This window comes from Oryzias latipes, chromosome 22, assembly GCF_053564925.1.
Source record: "Oryzias latipes strain Hd-rR chromosome 22, Olatipes_Hd-rR_3.1".
Classification (NCBI taxonomy): domain Eukaryota; kingdom Metazoa; phylum Chordata; class Actinopteri; order Beloniformes; family Adrianichthyidae; genus Oryzias; species Oryzias latipes.
This window is the reverse complement of record NC_136258.1, coordinates 26,016,287-26,042,552: the sequence shown is the minus strand read 5'-3', so window position 1 is coordinate 26,042,552 and position 26,266 is coordinate 26,016,287. Positions and strand designations below refer to the sequence as shown.

Genomic DNA, 26,266 nt, shown 5'->3' with positions numbered 1-26,266 from the left:
AAATGAAACCCTTTACTGTTCAATATAGACATAAATATTGGTCTGGTTTTCAAATTAAAACATTATTTTAACAATATTTATTTCATCCTAGTAGATTTACAAAAATAATGTTTTGATAAGAAAAAATATGGACAGCCTCGGACCTGCATCCAGTGGAGCAATTTTTAAACCAATTCCTGTCCAAAAGCTTTCATAGTGTTGCATCACTGCAACAGCTTGATCTTTACAGAGAACAGATACTTTAAAACCACCAAAAACACTCATCACGTCTTCTCCTTGGCATCTGAAAGTCGTAGTTCTAGCCTGAGGAAATAGAATTTGCACTCGTTTGTAGGTTAAGATCAGGTGTTATATTAGGTGTCATTTTTATTTTGTTCTTTTTTAATTATTTCACTAATTGTCCGTGCAGACTTTAACAAAACTTTAATTTTTTTCTTGATGTAATTGAAATTATTTTTTCTGAATTACTATATTTTTTGACAAATAGACACATAAAAACTGAGCATATTTACACATTAAACAAAAAAACAGACAGTAAGAGAGGATGTTTATATTATGTGAGTGCTTATGTCTACAGTTTATCATGTAAAGGAAATAAAAAAATCTCTCAAACACACATTTTACTATCAAATAAAAAAACAAAATGAACCAGAAAGACGCACAAACTGAACCTACGATGTACAAATTACAGCCGTTCATACCGAAAACGCAAACAGTTTCAGTTTAAAAAGTAAAGACACTTGTAATACAGGGGGAATAGAAATCATCAGGACAACACGAAGGATTTGAGAAGTTTTTTAGACATGCACATTTAACGGTTATAAAATGTTTTTCCAGCTCAACATTTTCTGCATGCATATATTCATTCAGCGTTGTTTCTGCTCCTCAGTCACACAAATGCTGCAGAGATTACATTTGTTATGATGTATTTATTTGAAGAGTTTAAATAGATCTGCTGCATATCAATTTTATTACATTAATCAGGAGAAATGGGTAATTATTACCTCTTTATTATTGCTCCTAAGCAAAATAAATGCATAGAAATATGTAAAGTATACTTTAGCTTCTACATATGTTTATCTTTCTTTTTAACATTTTTATGCTGATGTTTTTAAAGTCTCCACCAGGTGGCAGCCCTTCACAGATAAACTTTGCTGCAGACACAACAGTAAAGGTCACGGTTTTCCACTTCCTGATTTCTGCGTCAACAATTTTGCTTATGTGAAAGAATGTGAAAGAGTAAACATAGCCTCTTTCGCTTTTAAGGCTTTGTGCATCAAAATGAAACATCGGAAGCAGAAGATGGGAAAATGAGGCGTGTTTCCATCTCTCTGAAGGTCCTGTCACAACATCAACTTAATATTTTTAATCCTGAAGATCCCTTTTCAGGATTTTCTTGTTGAATAATCTAGTTTTGTGTGAACCACAGACTCACATTTATCTGTATTCTTTCATTTACAGCCTCCGAGCTGTTTGTGCATCTGCTAAACGAGCACAAATCATTGCCTTTCCACCTCCGTGTCAATCAGTGGAGGTAAACTCTCCTCTGACATGCATACGTTCATTTTGGTCTCACAATGAAAACACATCTGTACTCAAATAGTTTTTTCTATTTTAACATCTCACTAAAACATGATAACTTCTACCTGAGGCCTGTAGTATCTGAGAATACATTTCTGACTACTTTTAAATAATGAACTCTGAATTCATTCCAGAAGCTTTTTATCTCTTTCTACATTGATTTAGTCACAGCCTTTTTACTTTTTTTTTTTACTTTTATTGTGTTAAATACTTGTTGTAATCTTAATTTTTAAGCACCAATTTTTACTCTACTAATGTAAAACTTTATAAAAATAGGTGGTATTACTGTTTCACTTTGTTTCAAATCCGTCCATTCATCCATCAGTCAGTGTTGTGTCTGTATTTTATGCTAAAGCACCTCATCCGCTGATCCCAAACTCTTATCAGCTTCTTTGTTCATATATAAACGGGATTATGCAGCATTCCTGAAATACATTTCCACTTTTGCAGGTGTTCTGTTTGACTAAACAGTTACAGATGATTTACTCTGTGGAAATCATTTCCTTCAATAACACCAGAGTTAGTTTCAAAAAATATAACTTTTGCTTCTCTGTTTTTGCTGAAAACTTCCAGCAGTCTGAAGCTGCAGAGGTCAGTGTTGATTATGAAATTCTAATGAAATTGGGCAACAGAGATGGAAATCCACGAGTAGAGAATGAATAAGGTAAAGGTCCTTGGCAAATTTAAGATACATCAAGCAAGTGGAGTTGCAAAAAAAGACCTAAAACTCATGGTTTCCGTCCTCCCAAATGAAACAAAACACACCTCTAGAGTCATTCATGCCATGAGGCTGGAGAAGCTGCCATGCAGGCCTGTGAGCTGCTCGCTGACAGCAGACCGACTCTTCAACATGCTCTCAGAGAAAAAAGACGTTCAGAGATCTGTCCTGATAACTGGCAGACAACGTCCTGAGCTGCTACGCAGGCCAACATGATGCTCAATTACCTCTGTTTGTGTTTTAAATCGCACTGGAAGACAGTTTCTTTGCATGCATTATTTCCAGGCATAAACGTCAGAAAATGATTTGAGACGATTTTTTTCACAGAAAAGTCAGACTTTTTTTTTTTTTGGTGAGAGTTGGATTTTCTTTTGTTGTTCATCCGTTTCATCTGCAGAACTCCAAGCTGGAGCCAATCGGTGGAGGGATTTGGGAGCCTCAAGTATCTCTGATGCTTGCAGACAGTGTTGTCCTTTGGGTCATGACCTCCTTGGCTTGGGTTAAGAATCGGCTCCTTCAAATCTGAGGCCTCTGTTTTCTTAGTCAGAAAAAGGAGGAAGAGCGCCTCCTCTAAGTGGGGAATGACTCCTCCAGGTGAAAAAGTTTCTTTATTCTGGTATTAAGTGAGGAAACAACTATCTAGGAGGAACTCTGTGGTTTGGACATCCAGGGAGAATGTCAAAAAGGAAGCAGCTGCAGACGCAGGAAACAGTAGAGAGATGATTCACTTTGCTCGGAGCGCCTTCATATCCTCCCAGATCAGGGGGCGGGGTCTGAGCATCCTCACTAAGACGAGAAGAAAGTAATGGATGGATCCTAAAACTCAAGCTCATATTTTCTTTCAATTATTTCCAAAGTAAAAACTGAAGTGCACCTTTAGAATTTGCATAAACAAAAGCAGACGCGAGCCTTGCTTGGCTTTGGCTTGGTTTGTCCCTTTTGGGCTGCACTTAGATTTAAAGTGCACAACGTACTGAGACAAAACTACAATGCTAAAGCACACCAGCTATAAATAATATATTCTAAATCAGCCAATTAATATTTGTAAATGCTGCTCAGTTGAACTTTACAAATTTCTAACTTTTGAATAAAAGTCTAAATTGTTTTTGTTGTGCCCAAAAGACCCAAACTTGATTCAAGTCCGACTAAATACTTGCAGCTCTTTAAGATGTAGTGCAGCTCCGATCCAGACACAGGAACAAGAGAATGAAATGCAGCAAAAATATAAAACTGCATCCCAGTTAAGCATCAGAAACACAGAAATGAGTTGAAGTTGTTTTGACAAGAAGCGGTTTGTCGTGACTCCATATTCTCAGAACCGATTCAGGAGCATCACTCAGGAGGGTCGATAAGGTGCAACAGTCTGACTTAGCTGCTTGATTATTTTTTTTCCTGGAGCTACTTTCTTAATCTCAGTCCTCCTTAAGGTAGCCATTTGTATCACTTTCTCTTTGCATTGCTCCTTCCAGAGTTCCTCCTCCAACTCCCTTATCATCCGACCGGCGGTTTGACCAGCCGTCCTCAAACCCCTCGTGGAAGCGCAGCCGCAGGGTTTTGCGGATCACCAGGCGCTCGACGATGAAGGAGGCGCAGAACCACGGCACAGCGTACTCGGCTGTGATCAATCCCATGAAGTTGTAGCGAAACTGGGAGTAGTCCCAGGGACAGGCGTTGAACTGCTGCAGAAGCAGCCCAGTCCCGAACTCCCACAGGTAGGTCCACAGCGTGTAGATGAGGCAGCGCAGCAGAACGGGGCAGCAGTCGCGCAGCTTCAGGTACATCTGCTCCACAATGAGGATGCAGGTGCCGTAGATGAAGAGCGCCCACACGCTGGTCACGCCGGGGAACTTCCAGTTGCAGTTGACCACAAACTCCCATGCTGCTGTGAACATCACTTCACAGAAGTAGCCATGAATGGCGTAAAGGTACCAACGTGAGAGAGGAGTCAGAGGAACAGGCACCTCCTGGGTTTCCAAGGCCACCATCCTTTCTGTCGGGTTTTTTGAGATCTGGAAGGAAAGAACGACAAAAGATGTTTTTTTAAAACTAATCCCACCTCAACTATTCTGTAATGATAAAGCTCCATATTAGTGCCAAGTAAAAGTCAAATCAACCATTCGACTCACAGTAATGAGCATAAGATAAAAACTAACAAATCCCGTCTGTGACCTCAAGTTTACTGAGTCAAGTTAGAGCTTGTCACATTTGTCTATTAGGTCCAAAGCCCCATTTCTGCTTCCAAATTACAATTATTTCTAATTCAAACGGTTAAATTTACAGAAGGATTGGTGAAAAATCTCATTTTCAAAGAGACACGAGCACAGATGGCAAAGCGAAAGAGAAAATGATATGAAGTCTGATTTACAGTCTCACTTAGCAGACAAAAACACATACCGACTCTTGACATTTACCCCGACTCACAATATTCAGCCTTCCCTCAATGAACAGTTCACCATACACACAGTTCAAAAACAAAATCCCAACATTTCACACAGAAAACAAAATAGAAACAATAGTAGGCATGTCTCAGATGAAGTGAGATAGCTTCCCTAAATGATGGTTATCTCTTAAGAGGAAGTCGAGACAGAGGAAGATTGTTCAGAATATTTGGTACTTTAACACAGAAGGCATTTTTCCCAGACCGTCTTTTATATTTGGGCACGCAAAAGAATGCCACACTTAAAGTGGAGCAAGTCAAAGCCTTAGTGCACCCGTACCGGCGGCGTTGATCCATATAAGGGTTCTGAGTTTCCCTGGACCTAGACAGTCAAAGGGAGGATCTGGATCTTAAGGGTAGCACAGGTGGGTCTCAGTCGAGACTCGTGCGACCTTAAAAATGAAACGCACAATTGTTGCGCGTGTGGTAAGTGTGTGGTAATGTATTTGTAAGGATAATGTAAGTTTTACGCTCTTATGGCATGCACTTAAAAGACCTGTCACTCACAGTATGCTTGTAGAAAAAAGTGAGCATGAGCATTTTTGCTCTACAGGCTCACCAAGTGGTCCACCACCTTCGTGCAGGTCACCTACAACCCTGCAAAGGTTTGCGTGTCCCCCCGTAAGAACGTCCATAACGGTAGGGCTGAACTGGCGCGAAGTATTCCGTAATTAAAAAAGGAGGTCAAAGCAGACACATTTGAATGTGGACAGTAACCAATGATGTTTTCATCCATTACATAAGCAGAATAAAATTTATCAGAAACGGGAAGCGCTTTGTTTGCACAAATGGTCTTTGGGAAAGAAACACAAGCAGCCATCGCACTCAACCGAGTCACCAAGAAACTGCAGAAAAGAATGAAAGACTTCATCCAAAAAGGAATCGGATCTGTAACCGGATCAGATCTGACTTCCATCGCTCCGGATAACCTAACATACTAGAGGCTGTTGACACGGAAACCTGACTTCTAAGCCACAGAGTTCATAAATACCCAGACATGTAGGTAGAAAGACACATAGCGGGAGGTTTGTTTAAGAAAGCAGAAACACACAGTCTAAGTCATTTTGTGCAAATGATATATAATTTTTTAATACTTTTAACATATCTATTCCAATACATCCAAAATGTTTGTATTTAGATTGATGTCCAAATCTCATTTTAGTTCTATAACCTGCTGATAGAGTCAATATCCTGAGGATTATGCATTTAAATGCAAATTATTATCTAGAAGAGAATGATGACTGTGGAGCAAAGCTAAAATCCTGTTTTTGCTGCGTCTTCTCTCTGCTGGACGGCGAGAAAGGGGTTCTTATGTAAGCTATAGCTCTGTCATGTGACCGCCTCCATCATGTGCTCTTTTTCCAGCTCCCGCAGCTTGAAACACGCTCTTTGCTGTATCAGGTAACAGGAGGCCCACACAGATCCTCCAGCCACGGCGCATCTCCTAAAAGTAGCCCTGCAGAGAAAAATGTTTCTTCAGGACCACTGCTGGTTTATCCTTCACTGCACCACATCTCCAGAAGAAACTGTATCTACAAACAAGCGGCTCAGAGCAGTCAGCAGCACAAAAGCTGGGCTGAAGAACAAAAGCTGGTTTTCTTCAAAGGCTTACTGAGGCCTGCAGGGCTGCCAGCATTTCTGCCCACCTAGGAACAAGGGTTTCATGTGAGGAACTGGACCAAGGTGACAGACCGAGTGACCTCTCTCTGGAACGATAAGTCCATCGATTCACTTTCTTCCTGGAAAAGTCTCTGCTCTTGCAGAAAGCTGGGACAAACCGAAGGACAGGAACAGACTGTTGGCCTTGAACTTCGTGGATAAATTAATTTGGATGTTTTTTGCTTTCATTTTGCAGATAAGAGACAATGGTGCCACTGTGCTGAAAGCAGAGCTGAGGTCCTAAAACATGAAACGCAGTGAAGACGGCGTCGTACCTGAAGTCGTCGCTTTCGGAAAAAAAGATAATTGAAAGACAAAAACCAAAAGTACACCGATGCGAGGAAACACTGTGTTATCCTAAATCACTAAGATCAGAAGGTGGCTTGAAATGTTCCACAGAGAAAACAACAGAAATAGTTACAATCCTGCAGCTTTGGGACATTAAGTCGATATAATGAGCTCATTATCCTCAAATAGAGAAAACCTGGAACAGCAGGAAACCTTTTTTATTTTTATCAGTAATGGAGCAAATGTTATCTGTGCCTAAAAGTAAAAAGATTTACTGAAAATTTGCAAATAAAAAACAGACGTTACTTTGAATTGGTCTTTAACAAAAGCATCCGAACCTTCTAAATCTGTATTTGTCAATGAGACATCTGCACCTGGTCCCCTCTCTAATTTTGAGATTTAGGGATTTGAACCAGGAACTTCTGAAAAAGCCTTCTGAAATATGAAAAATTCTGCCTTTTCTTCTTGTCATCAGTTTTTCGGTGTTAAACTTCAGTTCTGTTGACCTTAAACCTCTTGTGAAACATGGAGGAGGCTCAGTTCTGTTTTGGGGCTGCCTTGCTGCATCTGGCACAGGGTGTCTTGAAGTTGTGCAAGGTCAAATGAAATCTCCAGATTATCAAGGCATTCTGGGTAGAAATGTGCTGCCTAGTGTCAGAAAGCTTGGTCTCAGTCGCAGGTCATGGGTCTTCCAACAGGACAACGATCCAAAACACACAGCCAAAAAACCCCAAGAATGGCTCAGAGAAAAGCGTTGGACTGTTCTGAAGTCCATTCATCCATTTATCCATTTAAGCCATTTATCATGTCGAACATCTTTACATCTTCAAATAAATACATTTCAATTAAAGTGGTTGCCCCTGCGACAGACTGGCGAACAGTCCAGGGTGTCCCCTGCCTTCGCCCACAAGTGGCCAGGATAGGCTCTGGCAGCCCCGTGACCCCGAAAAGGATAAAACGGTTGAAAATGAATAAAAAATGAATAAAGTGGTTGCACAATGAAAATTAAACAATTGTGTTGTACAATGTGCAAATTGTTTAAAGTAAAATAGGTAAAATGTTTTGCCCTGAGTTGTTCATTTCAGTCTAAAATGAGGCTCTGATGTTAAATTCAACTTTATTTATATAGCGCTTTTCATGCTTCAGAGCATCTCAAAGTGCTTACCAAAGGAAAAAATAAAATAAAATATAAAACAAATAAGATAAAAAAATATATATTTTAGTTAAAATAATAAACAAAGTAAAAAGAATGTAATAATAATAAAAATAAAAATAAATGCAAATAATAATAAAATAAATGAATTAATAAAAACACACAAAAACCCAACACATACACATCCCTCCTTTAAAATAAAAACAAATAAAATTAGCTGTTAAAATTTTATAAAATCAAATAAAAACATGTGGACAAGTAAAAACTATGTAAAAGCTTTACTAAAAAGATGTGTCTTAAGTTTTTTCTTAAAAACCTCCACAGTGGCTGAAGCCCTCACGTCCTCAGGCAGGCTGTTCCACAGGCGAGGTCCACAGTGTTGAAAAGAGGCCTCGCCGTGGGTTTTAGTTCTGACCTTTGGGACCACTAGCAGACCTGCACCTGTGGACCTGAGGGCTCTGGGAGGGTCATAGACTAAAAGTAAATCTGATAAAAATGAGGGTCCAGTTCCATGTAAACTTTTATAAACTAATAAAAGAACCTTAAAATCGATCCTAAAGCTGACTGGGAGCCAGTGCAAAGACTTCAAAATTGGAGTAATGTGCTCCTTCTTTCTGGTTCTGGTTAAAAGACGTGCAGCTGAGTTTTGAACAAGCTGCAGCCGGTTTACAGTATTTCTCTTAGCACCAGAAAGAAGAGCATTACAATAGTCTATCCTAGATGTTATAAAAGCATGGATTAATATTTCAGCACTGGCTTAGTCAGGGGGGGGCAGCTTTCCCTTTCAGGCATAATTGACCTGTCTTTGCAATCGATCCGTTTATTTAGTGCTGCTTTGTAAGGCTGCCCCTACCCCCCCAGCTCCATTTACCCTAACTCTTTTAGCTCTGATAGTCAACGCATGTGTTTGTTTGCTGACTCGCTTCCCTGAGAAGAACTTTGTGATCTTTCAGGAAGGAATCCTTTATATTGCTCGTACTTAGAGTTCAAATGTTGTTCTAAAACTTTTGGAGTCCCATAAAGTAATGATTTTTTTTCTGCAAATTAGCTGGCCACAGAAATAAAAAATAGCCTAAAAGAGTTTTCTAATGTCTACTGTAGAAATTGCAGAGATGTGCTTCATGGCTGCTGAACTTTTGTATGTTTTTGTAACTGGATTTTATTAATTTAGATATCAACCCTTCATTCTCAAACCATTTTTATTTGGCTATGCAAAAACTATTTTCACATCATTAATGATTTAAACTGGGCATTTCATGAACCATTTGGGATTTTTTTTCATTAAAAATGATGGTAAAACAGTTTTGCCAGCAAAACTCAAGAAAAATTAAAATTGCTATTAAAAAATCAACTTATAGATTTGAGAAATAATTTCATTTTTAAATGAGGACTAATTCCAATATCGTCTTTTAAGTAAGTAAGTAAGTTTGAGTCTTTTATTGTGAAAAATAGGGTGTTTGAAATATGAATTGGTCCGGGGGGGAAATTGGAAAATCATTTTTTTTCAGTCCAAACATTGGATTATTACATTTCATATTACAAATCAGGTTTTTGAAGTTTAAACTATTATGTGGATTAATAAAGTTTTCAAATTAAAAGCTCTCATGCAAAAGTTGTTCTCTCATGATTCGTCCTTGACGTTAGAAATATTATTTATTGAATAAAATTCCATGTGACTCTTTGGCCACAATATTCATCAGAAATACAGCTGTTATGACATCAGTTTGTCTGAAAAAAATGTACATTTAATGGATAAATTTCTCAACTTATTTAGCTTGTAAACAGACTCAATGAGAAAGAACAGAGCAGAAAACTGAAGAGTCTACTGAAATAAATCTAAATACCTCAGTTTTTCTTAAATATTCTTGTTTTCTTCTGTTGATAACATTAAATAAAACAATTCTGCTTCAAAATGTACAATTTTTTCTTTTCATGGATTTCTTTATGACATAAAACAGTCAAAGTAAATGTTTTTATCACTCAATAAGCTCCTGTGTGACTCTCAGGTCACCTTGATCCTCAGCTTTTAGCGGCATCCATCTCTGCAGGTTAGGAAATGCGAAGCTGCAGCTCCCAGATTGTTTTAGAGAGTCTATTCCTGAGGATGAGGGTGGTTTGTTTGATATAAACTGCTGCAGTGGATCTGCCGGGCCCTAAAAACATCTTCCCTGAAGTTCTGAGCTTTGCAGCACATGCAGCTCCGTCAAATCTGACCGTCTGATCGCCATCAGGCTGAGCCGGCCGCTGCTGCAGAAGATTACAGATCAATACGTTGGTTGATGAGAGAGCTAGCAGGGGTGATGGGCTGGTGGGGGGTATCTAGTAACAACAGCAGATCTGCAACTACTGCAGCTGACCATAGCTAAGAAATGTTTGAAGGCGGGGCTTAACCCAGTCACCTCCACCTCAGGATCTCAGCAAATAATGCTTCAAAAATGGATTAAAACTTTGATGTCTCTTGTCTTCTGACTCATGCTCCACTGTCTTGGTGTTTGTCTCTCTCCTGCTCTCTCATTGTTGGTTTCTTGTTGCGCTTTTGTGTTGCAACAGACCCTCCAACGACCAACGCTTTTATCATCGTCTGTATTCAGTTCTGTCAGCGCTGCAATAACTGACTTATCTTCTCTGCTCTATAACAGATGTTCTGGATATTCTGTGTTTATCTGCTTCCACTTCTCTTATTTTGTTCATTGCTAACCTGTCTGGTTGTCTTACTACAAGAGTTCTTGTATTTTGGTTTTTGTTTGTCCCTTTCATGTCCTCTCAGACGTTGACAGCTCACGATGGATGGTTGTCCTTTCTCAGTCTGGTTCTGTCTGAGCTTTCTTCCTGTTCTTCTCTGTTTAGAGGAAGTCTTCCTATCAACCGTTGCCTCATGCCAACTCAGTAAACCAAAAACGCTTTGATGGAATCTGATGGTTTTCTATAGACTATTATCCATCAATCCATCCATCCATTTTCCCCCTTTTTTCTGGGACCAGGTTGCAGGAGCAACAGTCCAACTCATGGGGACTCCAAGGCCTTGACCAGATGTGAGAGCCGCCTTAATTGACTCCTGTGGATATGGAGGAGCAGCAGCTCTACTCTGAGCTTCTCATCCAGTGGCGCCACCAGGGGGTGGCCAGGGGTGGCCACGGCCACCCCTCTCCGACACCTGGCCACCCCAGTGGCCACCCCACGGCCACCCCAGCAGCCACTATAAGCTGTGGTAGCATCAGTTGTGCGTTTCATCCCAAATGCACAGCCAGCAAGCGGGCAAGTCGCTCTGATCACCTAAACCGGCCCTCACCCCCTCCCCTTCCTGCTGCCTTTGAGTGCGCAGACATCTACAGAGGAGCCGCTGGACGCAGAATGAATAAGACGCGTGGTTCACTTCCGCGTTCGAACCCTCAGATCCTCCGGGCCGGTCAGACAAAAGAACCAGTCTCAGTCACTAAAGATGAACTTTCTTTATTACTTTTTCCTTAAGTCCAAAACGGCGACTGACCGCGCGTGTATGCGCTCCACACCCTCACACGCGCTATCCCCCCTCTCTTCCTGCATCGCGCGAACACCGGTTTCAGCACGCACACACACGCGTGCGCGCGAGAACGCACGCACGCACACACAATCACACATCCCAAAATGCTACGTTTCTTTTCCTGTTAATTTTCCGTGGGTCTTTAACAATCTGTTTACTGTACTTTAGATCTGTATAGATAAGATAAGATAAGATAAGATAAGATAAGATAAGATAAGATAAGATAAGATAAGATAAGATAAGATAAGATAAGATAAGATAAGATAAGATAAGATAAGATAAGATAAGATAAGATAAGATAAGATAAGATAAGATAAGATAAGATAAGATAAGATAAGATAAGATAAGATAAGATAAATAGATAAATAGATAAATAGATAGATAGATAGATAGATAGATAGATAGATAGATAGATAGATAGATAGATAGATGACTTTATTAATCCCACAATGGAGAAATTTCATTTATCTGTGGCAGCAACACGACATTCAGAAATAATCTATATAATATAACATCAATAAAGGACATCACAAATGACATTTATATTAAATAATTAAAAATATCACTCAAATTATTACGAAAAATTAGTATCAAAAATTAGATTCTTATTAAATAAAGAAATAAATATTAAATGTTAAATAAATACAGCTGCAAAGGTGTAAAAAACATGCGGTCTGCAAAACATGTAAACCCAGTGTGCAAATACTTGGTGCAAATACGCCACATCAGCAGCGGCGGTGGATGTGTCATTACTTTTTATTAATAAGTAAAAAAAGGATGTCCCTGTCACAAGCCACTCAGTTTCATGGCACTATTTAAGCACTGGTTGTTGTGTTACCGCAACATTTTGATGTGTTTTTGTTTCCACAGAGTTACCTATAGTCATTAGTTGATGCTTGTGTCTGTCCATTTTCAGAGAATGAAGAGAAATTCAACATATATTCTTATTTTAAGAATAAAAGTGCAGCAGAAGGAGTGAAAGAGATGGTAGGGGAGCAACAGAGGAGTAGTGAGGAGGAGGAAGATGAGACAGAGCAGCATGAATGACAGAAGAGAATGAGGAAGACAAAGATGAGACGGCATCAGAGGAGGAACAGTCAGCATCATCGGTCAGAGAAACAAGGCAGAACTCAGCATAAGCAGGGGCTCCACCTGTTCCTGGACCAACTGGTGAAGTTAGAATTATGTTACCCTAATAATAAAAATGTTTCATGATTATTAGTCTGAATAGAAATGTCAACAGATATAATTAATAATTAGAAGGATATTTTATTATTATTTCAGAACAACAGATTTCATTTTTTGTTTATTGTAGATATCTCTCAGTCAAGAGCCGAACAGCCCAAGCAGACACACCTAAGCATTAAATATAAACAAAAGAAAATAAATATATATCAGTAGTAGTATCTACTAATGGTATCTACTAGTATCTATTAGTTATTATACTAGTAGTATCTACTATAAGTTCATGTTCTACAAAATATCAGTAGGCATTTATCTTTCTGTTGGTTTTCTAAAGGTTGTTTTACTACGTTTGGTAGAATGAATTTTAAAAATATAGCTCATGGTTTTTGTGTGCCACCCCAAGATTTAATGTGGCCCCCCACTGGCCACCCCCATGAAAAATTTCTGGAGGCGCCACTGTTCTCATCCCATCTCTAAGGGAGCATTTAGCCACCCTTGGCCATTATAATTAAGATGATCTGATTTTTTGGAATTAGCTGATTAAATTGGTTTATAGTAATTATATTCATAAAGCTCTGTCTGATATTTTTTTGCTTTTTGTGACACTCTTTGAAACACAACAGCAAGAACTGAAAGGAATACATGATTTCTTTTGTTTTTTTAACCTACAGAAATAAAACTAGAATTGAAATTCAATTGTCAATTGACAAATAAATAAATCTACAGTTTGGTCATTAAATTTCTAAATAGCTTATATGCAATTTATTCTTGCAACTCAAAAATTGAAAAAAAAAGATAATTCAAGATAAAAAGATTAAAGAACATTATTTAAATTGTGGAATCAAGAGATCTTGTAGATAGATAGATGAAGCTTTAACTGATTCATGACTTTTTTACCACAGCTCACAAATCAATATTTAATATAGAAACAATAGATAATAAATAGCACTAAAATAAAACAAATACCAGCAATAATAATAACAATGGAATACAATATAAAGAAAAGGAAAAAAAGCACCTATGGCAAAAGGATTACATTGATCAGATGACACACTTAAGCATCATGGTAAAAAAAAAGGCCTGCATTTAAAAGAAATATTACCAAATTAAAATAATATTTTGCTATTATTTTAGGATAAAATCAAAGTTTGAATTGTCATTTTATAATAATCGGTGGCCATTTTTAAAAATCAAACCTAAAGTAAAGAAAAAAAAATCACATATTGGCTTTGATTTGGTTTTAGTGCAGTCCATGACAAATCCAACCCTTTTTGATCCTTCTGCACTTCCGTACTTGTTTACATTGTCTCGTTTAGGAGCCTTTTCGCTTACATTTTATGAACTTCCTATTGGATCATCTGTTCCTGATCCCCCCCCCCCCCCTTCCCCCATGTGTATCGGGTCGTTGACCCTGATTTTAAGAGTCGTCGAAAAAATAATAATAATAATAATAATAAATAAACAAATAAATAAATTTCCGCACACCTGTCGGATTCCGTCACTCACCTGCACCCGTTGCTGTAGATACCGCCCCCGAATCCGTCACGCTCCCACCGGGAAACGCTTCATCCTGCAACGCAGCGTGAGGACTATCAGGGACCATGAAGCTCTCCGTTTTTTAATGCCGTCACTCACCTGTTTACGTTTCCCGCAGTGACCCGCTTCCTGTTTAGATCTGGCAGCCACGCCCCCTCGTGGATGCCGTCACGGAGGAGACAGACAACAGCTGACCGCAGAGAACGAGCCGCAGTTTGCTGGATCCTCTGGACATCTCCAGCTTTTAGAAATCAATGGGGAAAAAAAGGAATAAAAATGGTCAGTTTTCCATCATCATCTGGTTTGATCCTCTCGGATGTGGGTTCAAGTCTTGAAGTTGGACCAGTGGCGGTTCTACCCTGAATTACTCCCCGGGCGAGCCCCCCCCCCCCCCCCCCCCCCCCCCCCCCCCCATAGAGTCACTTTGTCCATTTATTGTAACTGAAAATACAGTTAGGAAATATTTAATAAACACAAACAATCTGAAATAAATATTATAAACTACAAATCACACTAATAATACACTAGAATAAATGTAACTGCAGCACTAAGAAGAGAAAACACTAACTAAAACCTAACCTTTGTGGCCTTCCTGATGCAAGCTTGTCAATAACGTCATCATATGAAATCTGCTCCCCCCCTGAATGATTGATACTAACAACAGCAGGTTAGTGAGTTGCTCCTGAGACATTGGTGATCTCAGGTATGACTTGATCAACTGGAGTTTTGAAAACCTAACAGCAGCAGCAGCAGCAGCAGCAGCAGCAGCAGCAGCAGCAGCAGCAGCAGCAGCAGCAGCAGCAGCAGCAGCAGCAGCAGCAGCAGCAGCAGCAGCAGCAGCATGCTACCATCACAGCTTATTTAACATTATGAACTAATATACAACAATAAAACACAACGAAAACTTTGTGTTACAGCAGAGCAGACAGACACACGAATCATAACTAATGTTACAAGTTAAGGCAGAGCAAACATTTAAGAATAAATATCTTAAAAATGACGTTATTTGCAATATTTGGGCCTACTTCAGTTTTGGTCATGATAGACCAAACAAGAGATTTTTCCTCTGCAACGTTGTTGTTGTTGGAGGGCAGGTAGCATTCGAATTTAGAAAACGTGCATCTAGCTATGCGATAATAACCTTTTCTTTGTCTCTTTTCTCCTCTTCTTCTCTTTTCTTTCTAAATTGGGCACCAGCTTTGACCTTTTTTCTTCATATTTCAGATGTTTTTGCATTTAGCATAAATGTCCTGACATAGGTATCAAGTCTGTCGACTAAACCAACTGTCATCTAAGTGAAGAATTTTTTTTTGTTTTCCCATTTTTTATTTGAAATAACCAAAAAAGCATGATTTTTTTATACTTTTTTTATACCTGCAGCCCCCCCCCCCCCCCCCCCCTCCCGTTCGTCAAACATTTCCAGCAGGAGCGCGTGCAGCTGCACCCAGGGGCGCCAATTCGCTACATGGCGGCGCAATTTTTATTTTTATTTTTTCATCAAGCACTGAGCCGCGGCCCGCGACCGTTGCCCCCCTGGAAGAAGATCCAGCCAGGTTTGCGCATGCGTTTTGTGCTCCGTGCTCACCTCAGCCTGCACCCTTCACCCCGCGCCCCCTCCCTTCTCCTTCTTCACCCCGCGCCCCCTCCCTTCTCCTTCTCACACACATTTGCATCTACTTCTCAAAGACAGCAGGGAGCGCAGCTGCGGGGCGGGGGCGCCGCCAGGTTTCAGGCTGTTACAAACTCTGTGATATAAGTAAACCAATAGTGATGCATAAAGTATTTTACAAGAGCTGAGCCGCTGGCGCCGCCCCTCCGTCATTTTTCCGCCCCGGGCGATCGCCCGTATGGCCCGTGCCTAAAACCGCTACTGAGTTGGACTAAAGTTTCCTCTAATTTAACTTCAATCACAGATGGGATTGAAACTCTCTGAACTTCTGCTGGATTCACTGCAGTTTAAAAATTAAAACGTTTATTTGAGCAGCTATGAGGGGATTATTTTGGGGTACTTTTCTTTATTTTGCAGGGAATTTTTCTTTGTGCATAGGCCTACCTGGATACAAATAGGCACCATTTAACACAATGACACAATAAAAAAAAGCAGCACATCAGAAAAACCACTTGGTAAAAAGAAGCTTCTAAAGAATCTACAAAAATTAAAAGATCAAATAAACGAAAACATGTAATTGATGTCCATTTTTTTGAAAAGTTTGTTTTTTCAAACTAATTGTGTTTTTCTTGCAAAAGATTTTTTTTCGTAGTAGATTTTTTTAGCGCTACAAAAGATTATGCAGAAAATGAGTCTCTGCTGGAGTTTATCGATAATAGGATCTTTCTGCTCTGAGCTTTGAGATGTGTTGTGATGTTGATGCACATGAGGCTGCAGAAGCTGGCAGGGACCGTCAATAAAGTACATAAAAACATCATAGATAAACAATAGCAGTTTCTCACTAAATCACAAAAAATAATCCCCCAAACATCACAAGTTTGCATTTTAGTTTTAGCAATAATAGGTAGGGTACTTGTGATATTTTTGGGATATTATTTACCCCAAAAATAAATTCACGATATCGTGATATCATCGAGTAATGCAATTTTTAGATGTGTATCAATTCAGGAATAAGACTGTTGTCGTGCTTAAAAAAAAAAAAAACTTGAAAAAAAAGAAGCAAAAATTAACTCAAAAATCTTTTTTAAATTATCAAAATCTAGCCACAGGGGTCGCAAGCCAGTTGCCTCTGTGCCGGTCCCAAGCCCGGATAAATAGAGAGGGTTGCGTCAGGAAGGGCATCCGGCGTAAAAATTGCCAAAATAACCATGCGAATCATCCACAACACTTTAGACATACCGGATCGGTCGAGGCCCGGGTTAACAACGACCGCCACCGATGCTGTTAACCTACAGGGTGTCGGTGGAAATTTGACTACTGTTGGTCGAAGAAAGAGGGGAGGCAGAAGGGCCCGTGGCCAGAGAGAGAAGGGAAAAGGCAGGAACATAGGTTTGAGAATAGGGACTCTTAACGTTGGCACAATGACAGGGAAAGGCAGAGAGCTGGCAGACATGATGGAGAGAAGGAAGGTAGATGTACTGTGTGTGCAGGAGACAAGGTGGAAGGGCAGCAAGGCACGTAGTATTGGAGGAGGATACAAACTGTTCTATCATGGTGTTGATAGGAAGAGAAACGGGGTAGGAGTGATTCTGAAGGGGGAGTTTGTAAACAGTGTTGTAGAGGTGAAAAGAGTCTCAGACAGGATGATGAGCCTAAAGTTAGAAATCGAAGGGGTGATGGTGAATGTAGTCAGTGGGTATGCGCCACAGGTTGGCTGTGAGTTAGAAGTGAAGGAGAGATTCTGGAGTGAGTTGGATGAGGTCATAGAGAGTTTCCCCAGAGGAGAGAGAGTTGTTATTGGAGCAGACTTTAATGGGCATGTTGGTGAGGGCAATAGAGGTGATGAGGAGGTGATGGGCAGGTTTGGTGTGAAGGAAAGGAATCTGGAGGGACAGATGGTGGTGGACTTTGCGAAGAGGATGGAAATGGCTGTAGTCAACACTTACTTCCAGAAGAGAGAGGAACATAGAGTGACATACAGAAGTGGAGGTAGGAGTACCCAGGTGGACTACATCCTATGTAGACGAGGTCATTTGAGAGAGGTTATTGACTGCAAAGTGGTGGTAGGAGAGAGTGTAGCCAGACAGCACGGCATGGTGGTGTGTAAGATGACTCTGGAGGTCAGGAAGAAGAAGAGAGGGAAAACAGAAAAGAAGACCAAGTGGTGGAAGCTACAGAATGAAGAAACTTGTGAGGAATTTAGGCAGAAGTTGAGGCAGGTCCTGGGTGGTCAGGATGAGCTTCCAGATGACTGGGAAACTACAGCAGAAATTATCAGGGAAACAGGTAGGAAGGTGCTAGGTGTGTCATCTGGAAAGAGGAAAGACGGTAAAGAGACTTGGTGGTGGAATGAGGAAGTACAGGAATGCGTCCAGAGGAAGAGGTTGGCTAAAAAGAAGTGGGATGTAGAAAGGACTGAGGAAGGTAGACAGGAGTACAAGGAAGCGCAGCGTAGAGTGAAGAGAGAGGTGGCAAAGGCCAAACAGAAAGCTTACGATGAGCTATATGACAGGTTAGACACAAAGGAAGGAGAGAAGGACTTGTACAGGCTAGCCAGACAGAGAGACAGAGATGGGAAGGACGTGCAACAGATAAGGGTGATTAAGGACAGAGATGGAAAGGTGCTAACAACCCAGGAGAGTGTACAGAAAAGATGGAAGGAGTATTTTGAGGAGCTGATGAACGTGGAAAATGACAGGGAAAGAAGGGAGGAAGATGTGGTTGTTGTGGAGCAGGAAGTAGCAGAGATTGGAAAGGATGAGGTTAGGAAGGCTCTGAAAAGGATGAAGAGCGGAAAGGCCGTTGGTCCTGATGACGTACCTGTGGAGGTATGGAAGTGCTTAGGAGAGACAGCAGTGGAATTTCTAACGAGGTTGTTCAATAGGATTTTGGAGAGTGAGAAGATGCCTGAGGAATGGAGGAGAAGCGTTCTGGTTCCGATCTTTAAGAACAAGGGTGACACGCAGAACTGCAGCAACTATAGAGGAATAAAGTTGATGAGCCACACAATGAAGCTGTGGGAAAGAGTAGTGGAAGCCAGGCTTAGGAAGAAGGTGGAGATTTGTGAGCAGCAGTATGGTTTCATGCCCCGTAAGAGCACCACTGATGCCATTTTTGCTTTGAGAATGTTGATGGAAAAGTACAGAGAAGGTCAGAAGGAGCTGCATTGTGTGTTCGTAGATTTAGAGAAGGCGTATGACAGGGTGCCGAGGGAGGAGCTGTGGTACTGTATGAGGTCGTCTGGAGTGGCAGAGAAGTATGTCAGAGTAGTTCAGGACATGTATGAGAGAAGTATGACGGTGGTGAGATGTGCTGTAGGTCAGACAGAGGAGTTCAAGGTGGAGGTGGGACTACACCAAGGATCAGCTTTGAGTCCTTTTTTGTTTGCTATGCTGATGGACAGGCTGACAGACGAGGTAAGACAGGAATCTCCCTGGACAATGATGTTTGCGGATGACATTGTAATTTGCAGTGAGAGTAGAGAGCAGGTGGAGGAACAGCTAGAGAGGTGGAGGTTTGCTCTGGAAAGAAGAGGCATGAAGGTCAGTCGTAGTAAGACAGAATACATGTGTCTGAACGAGAGGGATCAAGGTAGAAGTATTAGGTTACAGGGGGCTGAGGTGAAGAAGGTGCAGGAGTTTAAGTACTTGGGGTCAACAGTTCAGTGTGATGGAGAGTGTGGAAAAGAGGTGAAGAGGCGAGTGCAGGCAGGTTGGAGCGGGTGGAGGAAAGTGTCAGGAGTGTTGTGTGACAGAAGAGTGTCAGCAAGACTCAAAGGAAAGGTGTACAAGACAGTGGTGAGACCAGCTCTGCTCTATGGGTTAGAGACGGTAGCAGTGAGACAGAGACAAGAGGCTGAGATGGAGGTAGCGGAGATGAAGATGTTGAGGTTCTCCTTAGGAGTGACCAGGTTAGACAGGATAAGGAACGAGTACATCAGAGGGACGGCTCATGTTGCCTGTGTTAGCGACAAAGTCAGAGAAGCCAGACTGAGATGGTTTGGACATGTTCAGAGGAGGGATAGTGGATATATTGGTAGAAGGATGTTGGAGATGGAGCTGCCTGGCCGGAGGGCAAGAGGACGGCCAAAGAGGAGATATATGGATGTCTTAACAGAGGACATGAAGTTGGCTAATGTTAGGGTAGAAGATGTCCATGATAGAGTGAGGTGGAAAAGGATGATTCGCTGTGGCGACCCCTGATGGGAAAAGCCGAAAGAGAAAGAAGAAAATACAGAAACAAAAAAATCTCAAAAAACAGACTCCATGCCACAAAGTTGGCCACATGTGTGGATAAAGTAAGTGAGACGAACAAAACAGGTTGGCGATGTTGTGATGAGCACACAAACAAAAGGGATCATGTCTATGACGCATTGGGGCTTTTCAACTTTTAACTGCCGGTCATCTTATAAGTTTCATAAGCAAATGAGTTTAGTACGCATTCTGTTTGTAGTTCTTTGTAATTCCTAAAACTATAAGAACGAGGAAATACTAGCAAAAATTAAAGTGAAAAACCCAAAAATTTAGTACAAAAAACACCAGCTCTTTTTTTTTTTTTATTAAATACAAAACGCTTCCATAAAGTGGACCAACACAGATCTACAGAAATTAAAAGTCACAAAGAAAACATTTCATTAAACAGAGATATTTCAACAGAAACACTAACAAAAGGCTGAACACTTCGATGCGCATCTTGATACATGCTCACATCAATACATGACAAATTCAACAAAGGTTTTATTTGGTATTTAATTAAAATGCCTTAACATAAAAACTCTTTTTCTGCCACTTCTTATTTAAAAAATAACACTTTCAATTAAAAAGTGTTAAAGTGCAATTAAAAAAAAACACTTTCAAGTCTTTTAGACTTTGTAGTTAATAAAAGCGAGTCATATTAATTTAGTCAGGTAATGTTTCCAGTCCTGTGGAGAAAAAGCGGTTATCAGATGTTTAGTGCATGCACCAAACTTCCCTCACTGTGGTTCACCTTCAGCCAACTGTAATTGACTCGACTTGAAACAACCTTGTGATTGGACGTCATTTTATTTACATCACATCTCCATAAAAAGCTGAAGACTGTAGAGACACAACAGGAAGTGAAACTAGATTGACAGAAACTGTTTAGGAACTTCTCGATTGATTTTACAGCTTTTTTCCGTATTTGTGGTTTTGAACCGATACTGCTGATACTCCCATCACTCGATCAATTTCTCTTTACGTTTCCGTGTCTTTACATCACTGCTGACCAGTAAAGACTCTTGAAAAACGCTTCAGCATTATTTCATTGAGCTCAACTTCTCTGAATTATTTCAGAAGCCCAAACAAATCTGTCCATCCAGGAGAGTAAACTTGATTATGAAATAAACCAAAGCCGCTGTTTTGTTTTCCCGTTTTTTTACATTTAAAATGTGTTTTTTTATGTCAGAATTCCCTTTGATTTTAATCTTTTCAATAGTCTTCCTGCAGGAACCTTTGAATGTCACGGCTAAAGTGGGGGGCTGGGGGTTGTGTGGGGGTGAATGGAGCTGCTCTGCTTAAATGTCTCTTACATGAGTGATAATTATGAACGTCAGAGTGTCTGTATACCAAAGGATCAACAATTTGGTCGCATGTAAACAGACATGAAGAGAGTTTTAATCGTTAAAAATCAAGGGGGGGGGGGAGCTTCAAGTTATTGCCTTTTCCAGAGCTTATAACTGCAAAGGGCAGCACCTGGTTGTGGGGGTCATCACCCCTCCCCGCGGCCGCAGTTTGCACAATACTGAGGGCGTAAGAGTTTCTGTTTTTCTTGCAAGAAGATCTTTTATTTTTGTTTTGTTTTTTTCGCATCCCTGCTGACAAATCGCTTGCTTAATCAGATCGTCTTTCAGTCCAGCTGGGAGCTGAGATAGAGGTGGAAATCTTCTGCTAATTTTCTTCTGAAGCTGTTTTTTTCCCCACTCACCCCTTCGACAAATAAAGTGTACCCATAAAATTCTGCTTTTGATTTTGTCGCACCCATTTTAAATGAAAAAAGCTTTTTTTTCCCTCCATTGTAAATTTAGAGGGGCTTGTCCGGGATACATGACCAGTTCTTTTGTGCACAGGAATTCATTTTTAACCCTTTGATACCAGAGTTTTGGCTTGATATTTCTGGACTGCTGTAACTCCTCAAATGCTGTAACTCACAATTCCAGCTAATTCTGAAGCAGAGAAAATCAGCTTTGTGCTGATATGCAACACTTTAAAGCAGTGACGTGTGCACGTAAATCATCCTAAATCAGCTGATTCAGTCAAGGAGAAAAGTGGCGTTGCGCCATTATGCGTCCTGTCAAAGACGGTGGGCTATTTAGGTCTTACAGACGACTTTTGGGGTGTTGAAGGGTTAACGTGTGTGTACTGTTTTGGCTTTTTCTTATCACACTCATTTTCTATCTACTTAGGCTAAAAGCGTCTTTTATTCCAAAGCAGAACCGGGGGCTTGTCTTGGATAATGGAGCACCTCTTTGTGAGTGCAGGAATTTCTTATTAAACCAAAATGTTAGATTTATTTTCCTCTATGTAGATATAACATGAGCTATTTAGTCTAACATAATAATCTTTCAAAACTACAAATATATATATATCTATAAAAACACTGACACTCAGACGTGTTGGAAAAATATAAATGAACAATGTCATTGCTATAGAAAACCTTCCGAGAGCAGCTCTGTTTACAAAGACCGTCCCTCCCCACCTACCCCCCAGCACTCCACTTTCTCTTCTTTGGCTTTCACCTTGCAGACATGGAAAGATGCCTTCCATTAAGTTATATGAGCCTCTGTTGGCTGTGCTGCACCCAGCCGTTTGGTCCGGGCCCTATTGGCCAGCTGTCAGAGCTCTTGCTCAACGGTGATCCAGAATCTACTCATATCAGTGAGAGAAACTTTATGGAAGGAGGAGGGAAAAGCATCATGGAATGCAGCCAGAGGCTGGATATTTAGCCGAAAAAGATCCAAATGGAGGAGTTCATTGATGAAAGCCTCCATATGCTATTAAACAAGTTCTAAATCTGCCCTTCTGGGCAGGATAATCATTTTACAGGAGGAACACATCTCCACTATTGATTGTACAGCCTTCAAACACAAATATTCCAGTTTAGATTAAATTATAATTCATTTTATTCATCAATTTATCTCAGCATTTTTCCTTCACCTGAAAATATTCCAGAACAAACGGATGTCAAACCTGAGGGGCAGCAGACATCTGTGTTGTTTTTTAGATCATTTGCCATAAAATATCCTGAAAGCGGATATCGTTTCAAACCAGAGCTTGAATTTGTTATTTAGTTTTTTTGCATTTTTGACCAAAAGTTAAAACCAAAACTGTGAGAAAAACAGGATCTCAGACTTTCTTTTGAAGGCATTCTTTCCTCCTCCATTTACAGCTTGTCTTTGGGCGAACAACAAAAGTGCCAGTATGAGGAAACTGCAGTTTATAGAGCCAAATGAAAAGCAGCCTTTTGATCTGTCCTTTTAACGATCTTATATACTGCACTTTTCACATTTATATTGTATTTTATTTACATTTTCCATCTATCAATCAATCTATCTCTTGGTATTTCAACATTTAATTTGCAAACATCTGACATTTCCAGTTGTTTTGAAAAGGTCATCACTAGATGCTCCTTTATCTAAACACATCGGGCTTTTAGAATCCAAATTCTCCAGATCTGGTGATCTAAATGCTCAAATAAAAGTTGCTTTAACAGCTTTAACTTTGCACAAATGCATGTTGGGAAACTATGTTTCCACATTCTGGGGGACTTCTGGTCAGTCCCTGCAGATTTTTGGTATTTCTCTGCCAGCAAATTTGACAAAATGATCTGCAAAAGACTCTTAGTCTAAGAATAGATGTTTTATTATGTAAACCTTTAGGATGCTTTGCAAATACTGCTTTTAGCCTCACAGAAGGGGATTTTAGGTGCGCTGTGATAAAGGAAAAAGCCCACCGCTCAGCAGCTTTCCACGCTGAGGAGCAGGGTTATTCCTTTTCGGCAGCATTTCTGTGACGGGGTCATTTTGGGATTCCTCTGTGGAGGCTGCTATAAATAGGGTGGTGGTGGTGGTGTAGTGTGCTCCGGCACGCAGCAGGGATTATCTCATCCAAATGATAATCAACCAGCGGCTCTGCGAGGCGCAAATCGATGAGAAATGTTCGAAACCCCAAACGAGCAGCGGGTCTCTGCAGAAGCGCGGCGGAGCTGGGAGCAAGGCGGGAATGGGAGTGCGGGGCAGACACCGGAGCCCACGCACGCACCACACTCCGTCCCCGGAAGGCCAGGAGGCCAGTGCGCAGGCCCGGACGCAGCAGAGATGCCGCGGCTGTCCTTGACCAGTAAGGGGAAACACTTGATTGGATGTCATCATGCAAAATGCTGACTGCAGCGGCGCGGACGGATGGAGCGGGATTTAACAGGTGCAGCTGCGCGTAAAATACGCGAATAAAGGGCAAAAATGACAGAAAATCCAACTGTTTTCTGCGGTTTGAAATGCCAGAGCAAGAACTGGACAACTGCCAACTTGTAAATAAACTGTTTAAACATTTAAACATAGGCGGTCATAATCTAACGGGATTCCTTTCTGAGAGCTGGTTTTCTGTTTTACCTTCAAACTGAGCGGCGCGGTGTCTGCCGCAGCGCACGTCGGCCGATCCGGCGCATTCCGCGATCAGGTTGTGACGGAAGAGTCGGCGCCCCCTCCGCTCCTTGTGCAGGCTGTATTTGATCTCCTATGGAAATTCACACATTTTATGTGACCGCAGCAGAAGCAGCAGCGCCGGCACATGCTCAGACCGGCGCGCGCACTTCAGCGCCCAGCTTAACCGTTTGGGCGCCGCAGCTCAGCTGCGCGCAGATGGAGCAACAACCCGGTCCCGCAGGACAGGAGGCTGGCAGGAAGGAATCTAAATCAGGGATCCATCGAAGTGCAAAGGCTACACTTTCCTGCAGTTTTGATGAAAAAATTGCACAGATGGACAGCCTGTCTGGCACATGACTCACTGGGTTTTTAAGGCCTCTTTAAAACGTGATTTTTTTTATTTTTGCCTCAGGATGTTTAGGTTAAAATAACTCAGCAAAAATGTAGCCCCCCCTTTGACCTTGAAAAACTACCAAACTCAGATTATTGTTAACTATGGAGTTTTCAATGTGCATGAACACATCTTTACTAATGCAAATGCATTTGGCAAAATCAATGTTGGCTCAGGTGAACTCAGGTGCACAACAGTCAACTGGAATCAGAGAATCACACGTCTTCCACTCAGAACCGAGGTAGCTTTTTCTGACCTTTAAATATTTAAGTTCCTTTCTTATATTAAAGGTATTTTTCTTTTTTTGTTTAAAGAGTTCAAATAATAAATGGAAAATCTTTCTTTTAAATAATAGTTTAATTTACATCCAATATGAACCAATTTTCTGCTATAATGATCGGATTCTGCACATTAATACAGAATCAGAATACCAAACTATCATTTTGTTGTAACATTTAGCTGATGCAAATGTATAATCTGGCTTTTCCCTGGCTGAGCAGCCTTTCAGCCCACGTCTGTACAACACTCCTTTCTCTGTTGACACATTCTTAGCATCTTCACAACATCTTTTACCTTCATCCTTGGGTTGTTCTGGACATATCGGACCACAGGACGTTCATCTCTGGGACACAGAACCCATCTCCTTCCAGAGGGATACGATGGCTGGACATGCTGGTCTGAACAGATGATCGTGGCTCCTTCAGGCATCTGGAAATTGCACTCAAGGATGAACCAGACTTGTGCAAATCCACAATTGTCTTCCTAATATTTTGAGGTTTTAAAAACAAGCGTGTTTCAAATGTGCCCTAATATGTATCCACAGGCATGTTTCTAATCAACTCACATGCTGTCAATAAATGTATAAGAAGCTTCCAAAATCATCATCTTAGAATATGTAAACATTTGACTTTGATAAAAGTAATTTAAAAAATGTTCTAAAGAAAAACCTGTAGTCTCATTAGCCCGACGTATAGCAACTAGAAATAATGGTATTAATTGTAATTGACCTAAAACAGGAAAAGTTTATTTTATTTCATGTCTGACTGAGGAAAAAAAGCATGTGTGTATTTATGTGGTGTATGGAAACTTCTGGTTTCAACTGTATAAGTTAAATTTAGTAAAATTCTTAAAAACAATGGACTAAACGATGACTTGGAAAACGTGTTTTGCCCCAAAAACTGAGTTTTAATAGCAACTTTTTTTTTTTTTCAAACTGGAGGAATGAAAAGAAGTTTGTCTTTCCCTACGACTGAGTTTTAAAAAGACACGTTGTGCTACGTCACACATGCGCTGGGCGGGCCATAAGCTCCCAACGTGGCTCTACTCTGATGTGTCCTCCTCATGACTAGATCCACGTACGTCATCGTTATGATCCGGCACAAAACTGGACGGCTGGATAGCTCTTATGACTGTAATGTTAGGCTAGGGGGGTGTGAGGGGCTGTAAGCTAGCAGGAAAGAGTGTTTGCATCTCACCAATGGTCCCGCCCAGATCCAGAGGTGAGTTTTGAACGAACTACTGCTGCTCTACAGA

General features: G+C 40.7%; 1 protein-coding gene across 3 annotated transcripts; it reads right to left on the bottom strand.

The window, feature by feature from the left end:
• Nucleotides 1-535: 535 nt before the first annotated feature.
• Nucleotides 536-24,569, bottom strand: tmem229b (transmembrane protein 229B). Of its 3 annotated transcripts, none has more exons than XM_023951360.2 (4): nt 24,310-24,569; nt 14,177-14,318; nt 14,048-14,130; nt 536-4,308 (listed from the first exon to the last, which is right to left on the bottom strand). In XM_023951360.2, the coding sequence occupies exon 4, from the start codon at nt 4,282-4,284 to the stop codon at nt 3,712-3,714; it is 573 nt and encodes a 190-aa protein (XP_023807128.1). In that variant the 5' UTR covers nt 4,285-4,308; nt 14,048-14,130; nt 14,177-14,318; nt 24,310-24,569; the 3' UTR covers nt 536-3,711. The 3 variants fall into 3 exon arrangements, with proteins under 3 accessions (XP_023807128.1, XP_023807130.1, XP_023807129.1); XM_023951362.2 differs by having other exon boundaries at nt 1,754-4,308; nt 14,048-14,111; nt 24,310-24,533; XM_023951361.2 differs by having other exon boundaries at nt 1,754-4,308; nt 14,048-14,318; nt 24,310-24,519.
• Between the last annotated feature and the right edge of the window lie 1,697 nt (nt 24,570-26,266).

Bases quoted from the DNA above. Each gene is read 5' to 3' on its own strand.
- tmem229b (XM_023951360.2), bottom strand. From the start codon at position 4,284: ATGGTGGCCTTGGAAACCCAGGAGGTGCCTGTTCCTCTGACTCCTCTC.